The sequence below is a fragment of the Scyliorhinus canicula genome, chromosome 11 (assembly GCF_902713615.1).
Source record: "Scyliorhinus canicula chromosome 11, sScyCan1.1, whole genome shotgun sequence".
In the NCBI taxonomy this organism is placed as follows: Eukaryota; Metazoa; Chordata; class Chondrichthyes; order Carcharhiniformes; family Scyliorhinidae; genus Scyliorhinus; species Scyliorhinus canicula.
Window position 1 is genome coordinate 113,161,657 of NC_052156.1, and position 17,869 is coordinate 113,179,525.

Here is a 17,869-nt window from a genome sequence, read left to right on the forward strand (position 1 = left end):
AACAGGGACATTTTCCCTAATGCCCTCCACACAATATTAATCTCTTATCCAGCACCATTAAAATAGATTATCTGGGTATTACAGCATTTTGTCTGTTGGACCAACCTGTGGGTAAATTGGTTGCAATGTCTCCCCCATTGCCTAAATACGACTGTGCTTTGAAGTTACTAAATTGACTTCAAAGCGTTTTGGCAAGTCTTGAGATCATGACAGGCTCGACATAAATGCAAATCTCTCTTCCTTTATATTCCAGAGCTGTACAGCTAGGAATTAAATGATGAATCAATTACAGTAACTTTGCCAACCTGGAATATTTCTAACTACTTTGCTGCCTATTAAATATGGCAATAGAGTTAAATCAATGGGGTAGCAAAGGGCAATATCACATCGACTGCCCAGTTATCCTCCCACCTGATAGTTCCATTGACGTCATTAAAACTAAATATCCAATGGAGGTTATTGTGATAAAGCCCCATTAGGGTGCCTGTCCAAGATGTATTTCTGCTCCTTTATGTTTAATTTTGCCTATTTATTTTATGGTAGGAAAGAGATTCCAATATAAATTGCATTATAATTTATCTTGAAGCAATACTAACAATTTTTTTCACACACTGCTCCTTCTTTACCAATTGGTGTAACAGACACAGGAACAAATTTTGTGTTCCAGTGTTTCTGGCGCATAGCTTCACAAGGTAGGCATTAGATGTAGTGGCTTGCACCAGGTTGACAGACCTTCTTACCCATTAGAATTAATGGTTCAAGTTCTAGTTCTCAAAACCTCTCCTATATTGTGCCCATTGAATCAATTCAAATCTTAAGGCATATAAATTCTTTTCTCCAAAATTGGCAGTGCACATGCCATCATTTTGGTACTTGAAATAAAAGGAAAGAAGTTGAAAGCTCAGTGCTGACAGCACTGACAGTCGAGCGGAAATGCAATTTGAGACTGTTGTGTGCCTCATCCATCCTGGGAGTCTTGGTCCACACAGGAAGAAATTGTATCATATGCGGGACAGCTGATCAAGAAAATGCAAATCTTGGATTACCTGGTTGCTATGGGTAACAAAAGGGAATATGCAAATTTTGGGCCCACACAACTCCATTCATATTCACTCTGCTTAAGGTACATTGAAACGACATTTGACGATAATTTATACTCAATTTTAAAAAAAAATTGAGAGTACCCAATTCATTTTTACCAATCAAGGGACAATTTAGCGTGGCCAATCCACCTACCCTGCACATCTTTGGGTTGTGGAGGCGAAAACTATGCAAACACGGGGAGAATGTGCAAACTAATTTATACACAATTGACAACTGGTGCACAACACTTTACTGGCATAATGTAGCAGCATGAGTTTATTGCCTTAGAGATTTAGGCATAAGGAGAAGCTGCCTCATTGCGTATTTAGTTTGCTTTATTGCTCCGGCTTAATGGTTTTGCTGTGGGTTTATCTGCATCCAGATTTCATAGTAACCCAAGCTTAATTTCACGTGCAGCTATTGTACATCTGTCATTGGTGTGATCCTGTTGTGATGTGCAAGATCTTTCAGGAAGAATATGATCTGTCACCCATGAACTCCCCCCCCCCCCCCCCCCCCCTCCCCATCTTCCATACAGCCCATTGAGACTCTGCTAGCTCTTTGAAAGAGCTGTCCAATTTATCCCAATCCCCTGCTTATTCCGCACAGCTGGATCAGGAAGAGCAGAGGAATGGGGTGAACATGATTCCCTCATTGTATCCTTTTTTAGTTAAAATGAAAAGTTATTTCTCACCAAAAAGTACTCATCTGGAAGGGGAAAACAAAGATTGAACAAGCTGAAAACTCAGGCTGCCAGAGCTGTAACCTTCACAATACTCCTGCTCTTCTAGCTTTTCCTTTGATCACGTCTGGAACTCACAACGGAGTCAAACCTTTAGATCAAAAATGGAAATGGATCTAAAACAGCAGAAATTGAAGTTCCTCCCAGAAAATGAAAGAACAGGGAAAATGGATATCAAAATCAGAAAGGATTAGCATAGCCGCGAAAACCATAGAATTCCTACAGTGCAGAAAGTGGCCATTCGGCCCATTGAGGCTGCACTGACCTTCTGAAAGAGCACCCTACCTAGGCCCACCCATTCCCCCGTCCTATTCCCGGAATCCTATAACCTCATCTAACCTGCACATATTTGGACACAAAGGTGCAATTTATCATGGCCAATCCACCTAACCTGCATTTCTTTGGACTGTGGGAGGAAACCGGAGCACTTGGAGGAAACCCACACAGACACAGGGAGAACGTGCAAACTTCACACAGTCATCCAAGGCCAGAATTGAACCTCTGCCCCCTGTGCAAGGAAAGCAAATTTATGTTCACTGACTCTCCAACTATTCTACACAAATAGGGTTACGGTTTACTTCTGATAGTTGCAATTTAAAGATAGAATGGAGGATGATCGCATTTTCCTGCCTTATATCCGTTCTCAACTCCCAGGTCACTCTCATACAGCTATCTGGCAATGATGAGCAAGCTGCAGATGGTGTGACTGTGGACCTCTTGCCTTCATCCCCATATCAGTTCTCTCACTGCAATCTTTCCCTTTCTGAGTTCCTGCTTTCAGACCCAGGAACTGCTGCCTGATCAGAAACCACACACACAGGAGGAAGAGAGAGCAAAAGCTCAGCATTCTGAAGAGTCCCTGGCACTCACTGCTTAAATACTGTCATTGCGCATACCTCAGACCCACGTATCGGAGGCGAGATTCTCTGGCCTCTCCACAACATGTTACTTGGCAGCAACCCCACTGTTGGCCGGCAGGATTTCCTGGCCTGCTGTTGTCAATGGGATGTCCTATTGAACCCATCCAAGACCGTCTGACTACCCCGTGAAGGGGGGTGGGCAGTCAGCAGGACCGGAAGTTCCCGGCGATGTGAACAGCCAGAAGATCTTGCCCAGAGTCACCAAGTACGAGTGGGCTGCAGTCAAATCCAGGGGAGTGGATACATTGTCTGCCAGCTCACCCAACAACAAAAACACAGATAACTTCTGCTCCAAGGAACTTTGTTGAGGTCTTTGATGGAGCATAATACAGGAGAACTCTGACGAGGATGCATGGGTTGGCCTGCCACTCAGTCTCTTTTCAGAAACATGGAAGAAGCTGATACCATTCTGGCAGTGGATATTGTGCAGTGCTTGGCCCTCGACAGATTCGACTCTGTCATGCAGCAAATCCAGAGCCTCTGTAACTACAACCCTTGTGATGCATTTTTCTTCTCCTTTGCTTACAGAAACATCAAGGCACCAACCATCAAGGCATCAAGGGCTGGTTTAGCACACTGTGCTAAATAGCTGGCTTTTAAAGCAGACCAAGACAGGCCAGCAGCACGGTTCAATTCCCGTACCAGCCTCCCCGAACAGGCGCCGGAATGTGGCGACTAGGGGCTTTTCACAGTAACTTCATTGAAGCCTACTTGTGACAATAAGCGATTTTCATTCATTTCAACCAGGCATAAGGGATTGGTTAGTACATAGATCCATTTGCAGATCTGAGATGTTGGTAGCTGTATTATATAGTTGGGGAACCTGTAGACACCTTTGAGTCGGTAGCTTCCTCAGAACAAACTGAGACTGAGTCTGAATCATATGGTACATTGAATTATTTCCCCTCTAGTGATTTAGACATAAAACTTAACCACACCCACTCTAGCGTATGTGCAACATCCTGCACTTTTCGCAGCCTTTGGCCCTCCCTGTATGGATTCTGCAGCATTCCCAGTTGTTGCAAAAGTGTCTAATTTCATGATTCATATGTTTTAAGAGTAAAACTTTTAGATTGGAGATTGAAGTGTTAAATGTAAAATAAACAGAAAAATCTCTGAGTTGGACAGGTTGATTAACAGATAAACAATTGCTCCTCAAAGGGTGGCAAGTGTTTATTTAAATAAGAATTAGAAGTGGGGAAAATATTAAACAAGGATGCTCCCTTTCTGAGTTTCATGGTAGACACTATGGGTGGGGTTCTGCGTTTGCCAACGCTGAAATCACTAAATGCGATTTGGCGGCGAATAGATTCCAACGTCAAAATTGAGACGGGTGAAAATTTGACGCCAAATCGCGATTCTCCATCATCTCAACAGTAGCATCAGTGTGTAACAGAACGCACGCACAGTGGACACTGTTTACATATCATTAGCAGCCTGACCCGCTATTATCTGGGGTCTCCATGATGCTCCGCGGTTCATTTCTTTTAAAAATCCTGAAACCCGTGTCTTGGCTGCTGAGTGAGAGGGGTTACAGAAAGTGTTAACATGACCATAGTTTGCTGACAGTTCTGCTGGCTTGGGGGCTTCTGCCAGGGCAGGGCAGAGTAGCGGGTGGGTGGCCAGGAGATGGGCTGTGGGGTTGGGGTGGACGGGCACAGAACACCATTGCCACAACCAACAAGGCAGCCATGCAGCTGCACACGCCGCTGACAGCCCACTGTGAACATAGGGCCACTGGTCATATAGGTGTCACCCCAGGCCACCCCCTCAGGTGCCCTCTCGCCTCAGCCGACCCATTAGCTGCATGGGCACGCTCCAGCACAACCAGTGCCATCTTGTTGGCTGGGATGAATGTGTGTGAGGATTGCAATGTGCATATGCTGCAGCAGCTTGTCAGCGTCCTGAGTGTCATTCCCGCACCGATTTTCATTGGAATCGATTGTGTTCCTCGTGGTACCCGTGCTAGCCCCTTAACAGTAGGTAATCGGTCTAGGTGTTGCACCAGTTCTGCTGTCGTGAAAGTCTGTAAACTCTGCGTTGCTGTCAACACTTAGTCTCAGAAACGGAAAATTCTACCATGTGTGTCTGCAGTTGTCTTCATAAGGGGTTTAAATTGTACATGTAATTTCCCAAATTTCACAAAGTTTTGAAAGCAACTAGTACACCAGGGGAATGCTTTTATGGTATCTATATATTTTGCAGATTAAAGGACAGGTTTGGGTATTGTAATTATTTTGTTTATATCTCTATCTGGACGTCTCAGGCATGCCACGTTACCAAAGTGATAAGTTGCCGGGAGTTACCCTTTTTTGTGTTCATCTAGTGATTTTTCACAGTAACAGGCAGTTTACATCTGGAGTCGGAATTGTTTGGAAACAGGCAAAGAGAGAAACCTGCCAGATGCTGTCAACCACTAAGCAAAAAGGTAGTGATGCTTGGGGCTGGGGTATACACAATCAAGTAGTGCTTACAGAGGGTTAGAGGGTCACCTGGCTGAATGCTACCAAAGGTCCCCCACCAAAGAAAATCTCATACCTCGAAAACTAGCATGAACACTGAGGAAAATCAAAGTAAATTCCTGAGAGCTGTGGCATACCTTGGTTTGGTTCCAGAAGAAGTGAAGAAACCCTTGAGACCCTGAAAAATTTGGAGGAACTCCTGATGGAATTACAAATGGAACAGAAAGTGGCCTGTTGAGATTTTCAAGCTTAATGAAAAAGGGTTTAGGAAATCTAGTGTTAAGTTAGTAGTACTTGCTTTGTTTAATTCTTGTACTGTCAAATGTTTTGCTGAAACCTTGTGGCATAATTAATTCAGTTAATAACTGGGAATTCAAATTCAATTTTAAAAGTTACTGGTCTCCTTCAAAATCATAGCACTGTCAAATACAGGAACTCATCACAACACCTCCAGAAATACTCCACAGTACTCCCAGAGCCGTTGCAATAGCAGAAGTTATTCTAAATGACCTTATCTGCAAGTTGAGTGAAACATTCTTGAAATAATGCCAGCACTGGACCTCTCTTGCAGCTGAAGGCATGTTCTATGATAAGTGACAAGCAAATACATTGAATGACCTGTATGCTCCAAGTTCAAATCAGGCAATAGGGCTGAGTTGCATTGCAACAACATCTGTTCAGAGGCTTCTAGTGCACAAAGGGGATGGCGGATTTGCACCCCTTCTCACTGGCCTCACGGCCTGAAAATGGTGGCCACGGCAGCTTAACCCACCGTACCTGCTACGAGATCAAGCTGCATGTAGGTTGAAAGAAAATGGGAATGCCTACGAATAGACACACTCAGGACAAACTGCAAAACCCAAACTAAAAAGAACAGTACCTTGATTCGCAGCCCAGCTGAAGGTTCCTTCTCTCTATTTGAAGTAAAATCACATTAAGTTAAATTGTTCAAGTTTGTGCTGTCGACTTCAAAGGGTAGAAGCGAGAAAGAGCTAAAGAGATAGTTCTATACTCTGCATTTATATACTGCCTTCAATGTAATAAAACATCCCAAGGTTCTTAGATATGTGAGTCTGTCTATACATGTGTGCATGCCCATCCGTCAGTCAGGGTTAATTATTACGACCCTCTTTGCAAAAAATATTATATCATCTGTTATCATGTGAAATTTGACATGGAGTAACAACATTGACATTTCAGTCAAATCCACTGTGTAACATTATCTTCTTCCCTTGGTTTGTAAGTGCTTTGAGGAATGGCTGCCGCTGTTTGGAACTGGATTGCTGGGATGGACCTGAAAATGAGCCCAGACTATATCATGGATTTGCTTTGACTTCTACCATTCTGGTCAAGGAGGTTATTGAAGTTATTAACATGCATGCATTTGAGGTGAGCATCATTTAGGTTTTTTAACCTTCAGGTTTGATCCCTTCTTACTGGGGTCTAGGGAGTTCTGGGTCAGTGCATCAAAAGCTGTATAATTGGTGTGGGTGGAAACAGAATGACTTGGATATGTAGGGAAGCCATTACATTCCTAGGGGGGAGAGAAATGATCAAAGGTGAGTTTAAGAATTGCTGAACTGAGCATTCCATGATGGCTGTGTAGAGTGTAGTTCATCCTAGGGATCAGAGAGTTCCAGGTTTGATCTCTTTTCTGTTCTGAGTTAACTCTCAGCTCTGTCAGATATCATGGTGCTTTAATTGGCCCTATCGTTATAAGGGAGGAGAAAGATTCTCTCTTGATCACTGTCCCTCAACACTTGCCAGAAGTGTATGGTTATTGCGTGAAGAAAGGCTTTGACTTAGTGAGGTTTCATCCAGTCAAATAGCCCACTGACAGTCACTACCAATTGGGTTATATATTGTATGACCTTTCCAAAATGAAAGATAGTCTCCTTTTTTTTACATTCAACATTCTTACATATAAAGTCCAGAATCCCACTTACCCTTTTTATAGCATTTTCTACCTGTTCTCACTCCTTTTCTGAGATCTATCTGTGTATCTCTAACCTCAGGCCTCTGTTTCTCATTTCTGTTAATAGTCTTGCTCTTTAGGGTGTAAATCATCAATTGATCCTTATTCTACAAGTCATGCAATTGCAGAATTTTCCTTATTGAACTGCATCTGCTGCAATTTGGCCACTCATCTGATCTGTCAGTGGCTTCCTGTATTCAGCTACAATATCATTAACATGTTCATTTTTGGCACACGTTTCTAATTCTGTACTGTTACATTTGTTGGGTCATTCAATTCTGCTTATTGTAAAGTTTTCCAGCTATTGTACCTTAGATCCTTCTTTTGGGTGAATCACAACTCTTCACATCTCTGAGAATGTCTACCCTTTTCCTCGAGTCCGTGGCAAGGTTTAGTATTGTGCCCGGCAGTATGAACAGCAAAACCCCGTTTAGAAATTGCTATTCAGATATGGAGTTATTTTATGCCATTGTCATTTTTCACTTCAGTTTTCAAAAGCAATGATAGATCAGTACGCCTGGTTTGGATTTTTTATAACTGAAATTCAAAATAATTGGCTGCCATGCATTTGAGTGAACAAGTTATTCTCTTGATGGTCTTTCAAAATTTATTATGATTCTCCCCTTTGAACTCATTGTTCAAAAAACAGTTTGAACTAACTTTTCAACACATATACCAAAATAAGCATGTTCCAGGATCTGAACTATAACCATTCAAAATTAAAATCCTACGAATGCCCAATAACTGGATTCAAAAAAAGGCAGAACAAACTAAAACCCAACAAAGTACATTGTATTTGTCACAGATAGCTTATCATTTTTTAAAGAATAAAATAAATTATTCTGGAGAAAGGAGGATTGCTGCTAAATCCCATTCCATTTGCCCTTGAGAATGTGATAGTGGAACTTCTTGAACTGCTGCAATCTTCTGCAAATCAATTTGTACACCATCCATTGAACCCTACTTATTTATATACTCCAAGTTTTCTTCAAAAAATCCAATTCATTTACTGCTCTATACAATTCTATTCTGACTCTCCCTGATTACTTCATGTCATTCTCAGCTTTCACTATTTCACCGAATGATGAATTCAAGAAACATGCCCACAACTAAGATAAGTCAATGGCTTATAATATCTGGTTTATCAATACCTTCTTTTAAAGATAGTAATGTTTGTAAATGTATTGTTATTTTACTTAGAACATAGAACATACAGTGCAGAAGGAGGCCTTTTGGCCCATCGAGTCTGCACCGACCCACTTAAGCCCTCACTTCCACCCAATCCCCATAACACAATAGCCCCTCCTAACCTTTTTGGACACTAAGGGCAATTTAGCATGGCCAAGCCACCTAACTTGCGTTCTTTGGACTGTGGGAGGAAACCGGAGAAAACCCACACAGACACGGGGAGAATGTGCAGACTCCGCACAGATAGTGACCCATCAGGGAATCTAACCTGGGACCCTGGCTCTGTGAAGCCACAGTGCTAGCCACTTGTGCTCCCGTGCTGCTGTGACAATTTTGGGATGTTGATTCACAATATTGTTTTAAAAGGGACAAAATATACAACTGCTGTCTCTTCTAAATGGGAAAACATTTTACTCAAGTGTCGCCAGGAGATTCATCATGATGCAGAATGTATCTTAGAACATAGAACATTACAGCGCAGTACAGGCCCTTCGGCCCTTGATGTTGCGCCGACCTGTGAAACCCCTCTAAAGTCCCTCTACACTATTCCCTTATCGTCCATATGCCTATCCAATGACCATTTGAATGCGTTTAGTGTTGGCGAATCCACTACTGTTGCAGGCAGGGCATTCCACGCCCTTACTACTCTCTGAGTAAAGAACCTACCTCTGACATCTGTCCTATATCTATCTCCCCTCAATTTAAAGCTATGTCAGGGCAGCACGGTGGCCTAGTGGCACAGCTGCCTTATGGCGCTGAGGTCCCAGGTTCGATCCTGGCTCTGGGTCACTGTCCGTGTGGAGTTTGCATATTCTCCCCGTGTCTGCGTGGGTTTCACCCCCACAATCCAAAAATGTGAAGAGTAGGTGGATTGGCCACACTAAATTGCCCCTTAATTGGAAAAAATAATTGGGTAATCTAAATTAAAAAAAAAAAAATTAAAGCTATGTCCCCTCATGCTGGACATCACCATCTGAGGAAAAAGGCTCTCAATGTCCACCCTATCTAATCCTCTGATCATCTTGTATGCCTCAATTAAGTCACCTCTTAACCTTCTTCTCTCTAACGAAAACAGCCTCAAGTCCTTCAGCCTTTCCTCATAAGATCTTCCCTCCATACCAGGCAACATCCTTGTAAATCTCCTCTGCACCCTTTCCAATGCTTCCACATCCTTCCTATAATGCGGCGACCAGAACTGCACGCAATACTCCAAACGCGGCCGCACCAGAGTTTTGTACAACTGCAACATGACCTCATGGCTCCGAAACTCAATTCCTCTACCAATAAAAGCTAACACACCGTACGCCTTCTTAACAACCCTCTCAACCTGGGTGGCAACTTTCAGGGATCTATGGACATGGACACCGAGATCTCTCTGCTCGACCACACTACCAAGAATCTTACCATTAGCCCAGTACTCTGTCTTCCTGTTATTCCTTCCAAAATGAATCACCTCACACTTTTCTGCATTAAACTCCATTTGCCACCTGTCACCCCAGCTCTGCAGCTTATCTATGTCCCTCTGTAACTTGTAACATCCTTCTGCACTGTCCACAACTCCACCGACTTTAGTGTCAACTGCAAATTTACTCACCCTTCCTTCTACGCCCTCCTCCAGGTCATTTATAAAAATGACAAACAGCAGCGGCCCCAAAACAGATCCTTGTGGTACACCACTAGTAACTGGACAACAGTCAGAACATTTCCCATCAACCACCACCCTTTGTCTTCTATCAGCTAGCCAATTTCTGATCCAAACTGCTAAATCACCCTGAATCCCATACCTCTGTATTTTCTGCAATAGCCTACCGTGGGGAACCTTATCAAACGTTTTACTGAAATCCATATATCCATTTCAACTGCTTTACCCTCATCCACCTGTTTGGTCACCTTCTCGAAGAACTCAATGAGGTTTGTGAGGCACGACCTACCCTTCACAAAACCATGTTGACTATCTCTAATCAAATGATTCCTTTCCAGATGATTATACCTCCTATCTCTTATAAACCTTTCCATGACTTTTCCCACAACAGAAGTAAGGCTCACTGGTCTATAGTTACCGGGGTTATCTCTACTCCCCTTCTTGAATAAGGGGACAACATTTGCTATCCTCCAGTCTTCTGGCACTATTCCTGCAGACAAAGATGACTTAAAGATCAAAGCCAAAGGCTCAGCAATCTCCTCCCTAGCTTCCCAAAGAATCCTAGGATAAATCCCATCCGGCCCAGGGGACTTATCTATTTTCACACTTTCCAGAATCGCTAACACCTCCTCAAGTCCTTCTAGTCTAATAGCCTGTATCTCAGTATTCTCCTCGACAACTTTGTCTTTTTCCTGTGTGAATACAGACGAAAAGTACTCATTTAGCACCTCTCCTATCTCCTCGGACTCCATGTACAACTTCCCACTACTGTCCTTGACTGGCCCTACTCTTACCTTAGTCATTCTTTTATACCTGACATATCTATCGAAAGCTCAAGGGTTATCCTTGATCATACCTGCCAAAGACTTCTCATGTCCTCGCCTGACTTTTCTTAGCTCTCTCTTTAGAGCCTTCCTAGCTAACTTGTAACTCTCAAGCGCCCTAACTGAACCATCACGTCTCATCTTTACATAAGCCTCCTTCTTCCTCTTGACAAGTGTTTCAACTGCTTTAGTAACCCATGGTTCCCTCGCTCGACCACTTCCTTCCTGCCTAACAGGTACATACTTATCAAGGACACGCAGTAGCTGTTCCTTGAACATGCTCCACATTTCCATTGTGTCCATCCCCTGCAGTTTTCCTCTCCAGCCGATGCATCCTAAGTCTTGCCTCATCGCATCATAATTGCCTTTCCCCCAGCTATAACTCTTGCCCTGCGATGTATACCTATCCCTTTCCATCGCTAAAGTAAACGTAATCGAATTGTGGTCGCTATCACCAAAGTGCTCACCTACCTCCAAATCTAACACCTGTCCTGGTTCATTACCCAGTACCAAATCCAATACGGCCACGCCTCTCGTTGGCCTATCTACATACTGCATCAGGAAACCCTCCTGCACACATTGGTCAAAAACGGACCCATCTAAAGTACTTGAACTACTCGAGTGTTTCCAGTCAATATTTGGAAAGTTAAAGTCCCCCATAACAACTACCCTATTATTTTCGCTCCTATCCAGAATCATCTTTGCAATCCTTTTCTCTACATCTCTGGAACTTTTCGGAGGCCTATAGAAAAGCCCTAACAGGGTGACCTCTCCTTTCCTGTTTCTTAACTCAGCCCATACTACCTCAGTATTCGAGTCCTCATCAAATGTCCTCTCAGCCACCATAATACTGTCCTTGACTAACAATGCCACCCCTCCCCCTCTCCTACCACCTTCCCTGAGCTTACTGAAATATCTAAACCCCGGCACCTGCAACAACCATTCCTCACCCTGCTCTATCCATGTCTCCGAAATGGCCACAACATCGAAGTCCCAGGTACTAACCCATGCCGCAAGCTCACCCACCTTATTCCGGATGCTCCTGGCGTTGAAGTAGAAGCACTTTAAACCACCTTCCTTCCTGCCGGTACACTCCTGCAAGTTTGAAACCTTACTCATGACCTCACTACTCTCAGCTTCTTGTGTACTGGAGCTACAATTCAGGTTCCCAATCCCCTGCTGAACTAGTTTAAACCCTTCTTTGGATCATGCACCAATGAAATTGAAATAATCCCGTGCCAAAGTTCTTTCTGTTCTTTTATCACAGGTATCCGAGTACCCTTTGATACTTTCCCTGGAAATTAATTGCAACCCGGTTCAACAACGTGTAATAGCCAATTATCTGGTCAATATCCTAGAAGACAAGTTGATCAACATGAGCCATGTTTATGATGACCCAACTCAATTGGCTTCTCCTGAGGTAGGAAACTGTCAGAACTGATATATACCTGGATTGATTAAGATATTGAAAATGATCAAAGGATACATTTTATAATCAGCACTCAGTCACAAGATATAGACTTAAATGATTCATGTAAAATCAGTGTCATGCACCTATGATTCTCCTTTATAATGTACCTGTTGTACTCTCCTACCATCAGGAGAACCAATCATTTTCCACTGTACGTAGGAGCGCATTCAATATTTTTAGGAGAACAGTTAGCAATTATGTCAAGCTTAAACAGGATAATAGGTTTTAGCTGATAGCATAGCGGGGAGAAGAGACAATAGAGTACATTTAAATTTAGCATGGATTTCAGAGAAGCTTTCAACTGGTTTGGTAAACATGGGCTACTTCTAAAATGAACTGGGGCATGAGAGTACAAAATTGATATATATAAGGAGGTTTGCAACTGAGCAATTTGCAACATGCAAATATTATAACTGGAAGCAGTGAGCTGAAAAGGGTTAAATGAGATAACATAACAATTAGATCTGTGAATAGGGCAGATAAAATAATAGGGATCAATATGATATTGATTAAAGATTAAAGTAACTTTACACATATCTAAATAGATTGTAGCATACATTATCACAGTGCATAAAAATATGGATATAATTGCACAATGGGAGTCCTGATTTGAAACTGGACGAAATGTCAAATAACCTGGTGCATAGTATTTAAAAGACAGAAGAGACTTGAGGAAAATATGACTTTGGTTCCAAGGGAGCGTCTCAAAAACATTGCAAAAAAACCTTAGTCTTCGCTGAACAAAATCAGATAGGAAAGGGAAGAAAATTAATAACCAGGAATTGCTGTTGATTGCTGAAGGAGGTGGAAGGTTGAAGCTACAGGGTGAGAGAGAATTATTTGAACTGATAAAGAGAACTTCACAGTGCAAGAGAGTTATAATTATCTCAAGTGCTAATTATCCTAATGTGAAATAAATGGAGAAAAACATTATTTGAAAAGGAGGATGTTAGTCCCTGAAGTTAATTTAGGATTGGTGCTTCTCTGACATCTATTTCTCTGATTTGAATATTTAAATTAGTATTTAGTAGAGAGCTGGAAATGGTGAGATGGGAAGATTAGAGAAGGGAATATTTGAGCATTTGTAATTCAGTACACTGGGGGAGGATGGATTGGAAACAATAGATAATGAAATGAATACACCAGGTTACAATAGGAAAACAATATTCAAAACTAGAAATAGGAAAGCGGCATGGGGAATTACTTGAGGAAAAAGCATTTAGCAATATACAAATAACAATAAATTAATGGTACATCATATATATGGTATATGTTCAGAAAGTAGTTTTGATCCAACTCAACAGATGGAAACACACCTGTTGGGTGAAATTTTAGTGGTGATTAAATTGGATGGAGTGTGAAATCCCCATCGCATCTGAATCCATCAGTTTTCCAACAGCTGGTGAAGTTAAAATTGCATCCTTTGAGTTAAATGCTAGACCTAATGAAAGTGCAAAATGTGTCGTAAAGACCCAGATCCATCAGTCTCCAGATCATTGGTCCAAGGTGCATGCTGGGATCCCTCGGAAGTCTCGATCCATTGACTCTGTGGGAATTATTCAATAAGTTTTCATTTCCAGTGGGTAATTTTCCTGCTCCCAGGTACCTGAAGGGCCTGTTCTGTGCTGTACTGTTCTATGTTCTGAAAAGTCTCCAATTCTGAGTTAGAGTCAGAGACTTTGGACGATTCCAACTTACTTACCTGTATAGGTACCCAGGAAACGTTAGACAGAAAAATTCTAGTTTAACTGTGACCCACCAATCACTCATACTGACCCTCCTGACTCCCCCTCAACCCCTAGAGTATTCCCTTCACCCTCCAGAGTACACCCTGCCATCGACTATCCCCCAACCCCTTACTTGACCTTTCTGGATTTGACATGGCGACCCATCCGGATCCGCCCTAACTAAGCCCCAACCCATCCTGACGAGCCCCAAAATGACTCTCCCTCCCTGTCCAACCCGAGTACCCACCAACTCACCAAACCACCTACCACCTCCCTCACCTGCCACCCGACCCACTTACCTCACCCACCTACCCACCCACAAAGAATCATCCAGACTCAAAACGTTAGCGCCGTTCCCTCACAACAGATGTTGCCAGACTTGCTGAGATTGTCCAGCATTTTTTGTTTCTGTCATGGCTATGCATTCACTCATTCATCTGCTCTCACCCATTCCTGCATTCACTAACATTCATCCATTCAGTAACATTCACATTGGACATTTAAACTTACCTTACGGCAGTTAGTGCTTTAAACATGGGGCATGTCTGCTGCTCTGAGTCTCTTTGCTGCTCCATGTGTGAATTCCTGCGTCTTTCGGGCTCGAGGCAGCGCACGTGTGTGGTGGTATCCCGTCTGAGTGAACCCCTGCTCGGACAGAATTCCACATTGCTCCCCATCCCCAGTGCCTCCCCCGGGTGCCAGTGCCCTACAATGCCCCACAACCCTAGCCGGCACGCGGAATACCCTCCGTGCCTTTTCGCACTGTGCGGAGGGGTTTCCTGTATGGCCTGCTGCTGCATAACATCCACCTTCTTGTCCTCAGCAACCATCCGGACACGCCTTGGCATGCCTCGTTGCCGTCCAGCAGTGGCAGTCCCCGCTGGAGGTCCCTCTATGGAGGTGTCCTCCCCTTAAAACTGTGGAAACCTGGGGTGGAGGGTGATACCCTCGCTGATATGTGGTAAGGGACATTCAGGCCATACAAGTTCCAAACAATGACCATCTACAGCAATAGAGGATCTAACAATCATCTTCCCATGACATTCAAAGCCATTACTCCCCACTACTGAATTATCCATCAACATCCTAGTTAACATTGACCAGATACTTAACTGGACTGAGCAGGTCAAAGGTTGGAAATTCCTGTGGCAAATAACTTAATGGCCCGACTCCCCAAAGCCTATCTACGCTCTATAAGGTGCAAGTCTGCAGTGGGAGGAATGTCTCAACTTTCCTGGATGTGTGCAGCTCCGAGAATGCTCAAGCAGCTTGACAGCATCCACAAAGCAGTCCACTTGATTGACAATCCATCTACCACCTTAAACATTCATTCCCTCCAACACTAGTGCATTTTTGCAGCTGTGTGTATGATCTATAAGTTGCATTGCAGCAACTCACCAAGGCTCCATCGATAGCACCTTCCAAATTTGTGATCTCTACCATCTAGAAGGAACTAACTAATTAACTTAATCATGTCTTTTGAGGAAGTAACAAGGAGGATTGATGAGGGTAGTGCAGCAGATGTTATCTGCATGGATTTTGGTAAAGCATTTGACAAGGTCCCATATGGGAGACTGGCCAGAAAAATAAAATCCCATGAGAGACCGGGGCAGGTGACAGATAGGATCCAAAATTGGCTCAGCTACAGGAAACACTAGATGACTATAGGCTGCTTTTTCTTTGATGGGGGAGAACTGACTCGTGGTGATTTACCTGAGATCACCACACCTCAGGCAATGGGCAAGGTTCAAAAGGCGGGCCTTCAGGAAACACAGGGTAATGCTTGATAGATGTTTTTGTGAATGGAAAGTGGTTTCCAGTGGCATTCTGTAGGGCTCAGTGTTGGGGCCCTTGTTGAATGCTGTATACATTAATGATATTTGGACTAAATTTTGGGAGACAGATGTCGCAAATATTGGCCGTGTCGTTGATAGTGAAGAGGATAGCTGTTGTCTCCGAATTATAGCAATGATTTGGTTATGTGGGCGGAAAAGTGGCAAATAGAATTCAATCCCTAATGCATTTTGAAAGGGCAAACATAGCAAGGGAATACTCAATGAATGGGAGGATACTGAGAGGGGTTGATAAGTGCACGTTCACAGGTCCCTGAAGGTGGAAGGATGGGCAGATGATGTGGTGAAGAAAGAACGTGGAATGCGTTCCTTTACTGGGCAAGGTATTAATTACAAAAACAGAGATGTGATGCTGGGACTGTATAAAATGCTGGAGGCCACAGCTGGTGTTTTATGTACAGTTCTGGTCACCACATTACAGGAAGGACATGATAGCTCTGGAGAGGGTGCAGAGGAGGCTTACAAGAATATGGTCAGGGTTTGAAAACTGCAGCTATGAGGAGTGGTTGGATAGGCTAGAGTTGTTTTCCTCAGAAGATGGAAGGCTGAGGGGCAACCTAACTGAGGTGTATAAAATTGTGAGGGGCCTAGATAGGGTAGACAGGAAAGACGTGTTTGCCTTAGCGAGGGGTCGATAACCAGGGGCATAAATTTAAGGTGATTGGTCGAAGGATTAGAGGGGACATGAGGAAAAACATTTTCACCCAGAGGGTAGTGGGCATTTTGAGAACGGCACCAGACGTGCTGTAAGCTGCAAGGCCTGACCGGATGCTTGAATGTGGAACTAAAATGAGCGGCTAGTTTTCTTTTTGCAGATAGGATGAGCTGAATGGCATCTTTCTGCGTCATAGCTTTTCTATGGTTCTGTGGTGGAAGGACAGGGGAACTGATGCATGGGAACACCGCCGCCTGTAAGTTCCCCTTTTCATAGGCTCCTCTACTTCATTGACCGTGCCATCACTTTTGTAAATTGACTCAGAGCTCAGATTTTACCATTCCCGTGGTATCCTGCACTCACTTTCTCTCTTTAATTGCAAATCCTATCTGTGTTCGGATTCCTGAACCCGTGTTCCTGTCACACAAAGCTGTCTGCTGGCTTATTTCAAATGGTAAAATATATTTCTTGTGATCAATCAAACACTGGAACGCTTCAAATTTTAGAGTGCAACAAGATCAGTTGCCATGGTGAAATAAGATGGAAGGGGAGGAGTTGCAGTTACTGTTGTGACGGCTACATAAATACAGAGTAACACTAGGTGATAGGAAAATAGATGAGAGTCTATTGTTTGAAAAAAGTCCCTGCAAAATTTAGGCGGCTGGATTTAGAAGGAAAAATGTCAGAATCCATGACAAAGAAACATTTTTCTCTTCTTCTATCGCTCTTCTGAAGACAGTGGATCAGAGTCTCTGGTTTCCTAGCCACGTGTTTCTCAGCGGCACGCCATTCACTGGCGGCACGATTCTATCTTCCCGCCACTTGTCAATGGGGTTTCCCATTGAAACCACCCCATGCGGATGGGAACCCCGGGGGCGGGGGTGAGCTACTGGCGGGAAAAGTGAATTGCAATGGTAGGAGAATTCCGCCAGTGTCTCTTGTTGGATTTCATGTTCCACAGGCACCAGGTGATCCTGCAATATTTCACCTGACTGTGTCCTTAATCAGGCTCGCCACCACAGCAGAACCCAGTCCCATTCTCACTTGATGTCCACGTCTGCTCACTTTGCAGCTGAACCATCAGGAACAGGCCCTGTGATTGATTTACTTTCCCCTGTGCACTGAGGCCAGCCTAGTACCTGTTTATTTACCACTGTTAAGATCAACCACTTCAACACCGATACAATTTTAAAATGGGACCTTTCTCATTTACCTATCGCAACACCACCTGAGTGGGAATCATGACTGATTACTGGAGCAACACCAATAATTATGACCATGATAAGATTATGCTAATCCTTAGGAAATTTATTGAAAATCATTCTGA

General features: G+C 43.3%; 1 protein-coding gene across 1 annotated transcript in view; it reads left to right on the forward strand.

Moving 5' to 3' along the window:
* LOC119973297 (1-phosphatidylinositol 4,5-bisphosphate phosphodiesterase zeta-1-like) overlaps positions 1–17,869 on the forward strand; it is an 88,548-nt gene that overhangs the window by 27,752 nt on the left and 42,927 nt on the right. Inside the window, exons 5-6 of the mRNA XM_038811106.1 lie at positions 6,452–6,596; positions 12,104–12,256. Coding sequence (XP_038667034.1) covers positions 6,452–6,596; positions 12,104–12,256 — 298 coding nt within the window. The remainder of the gene's footprint in view (positions 1–6,451; positions 6,597–12,103; positions 12,257–17,869) is intronic.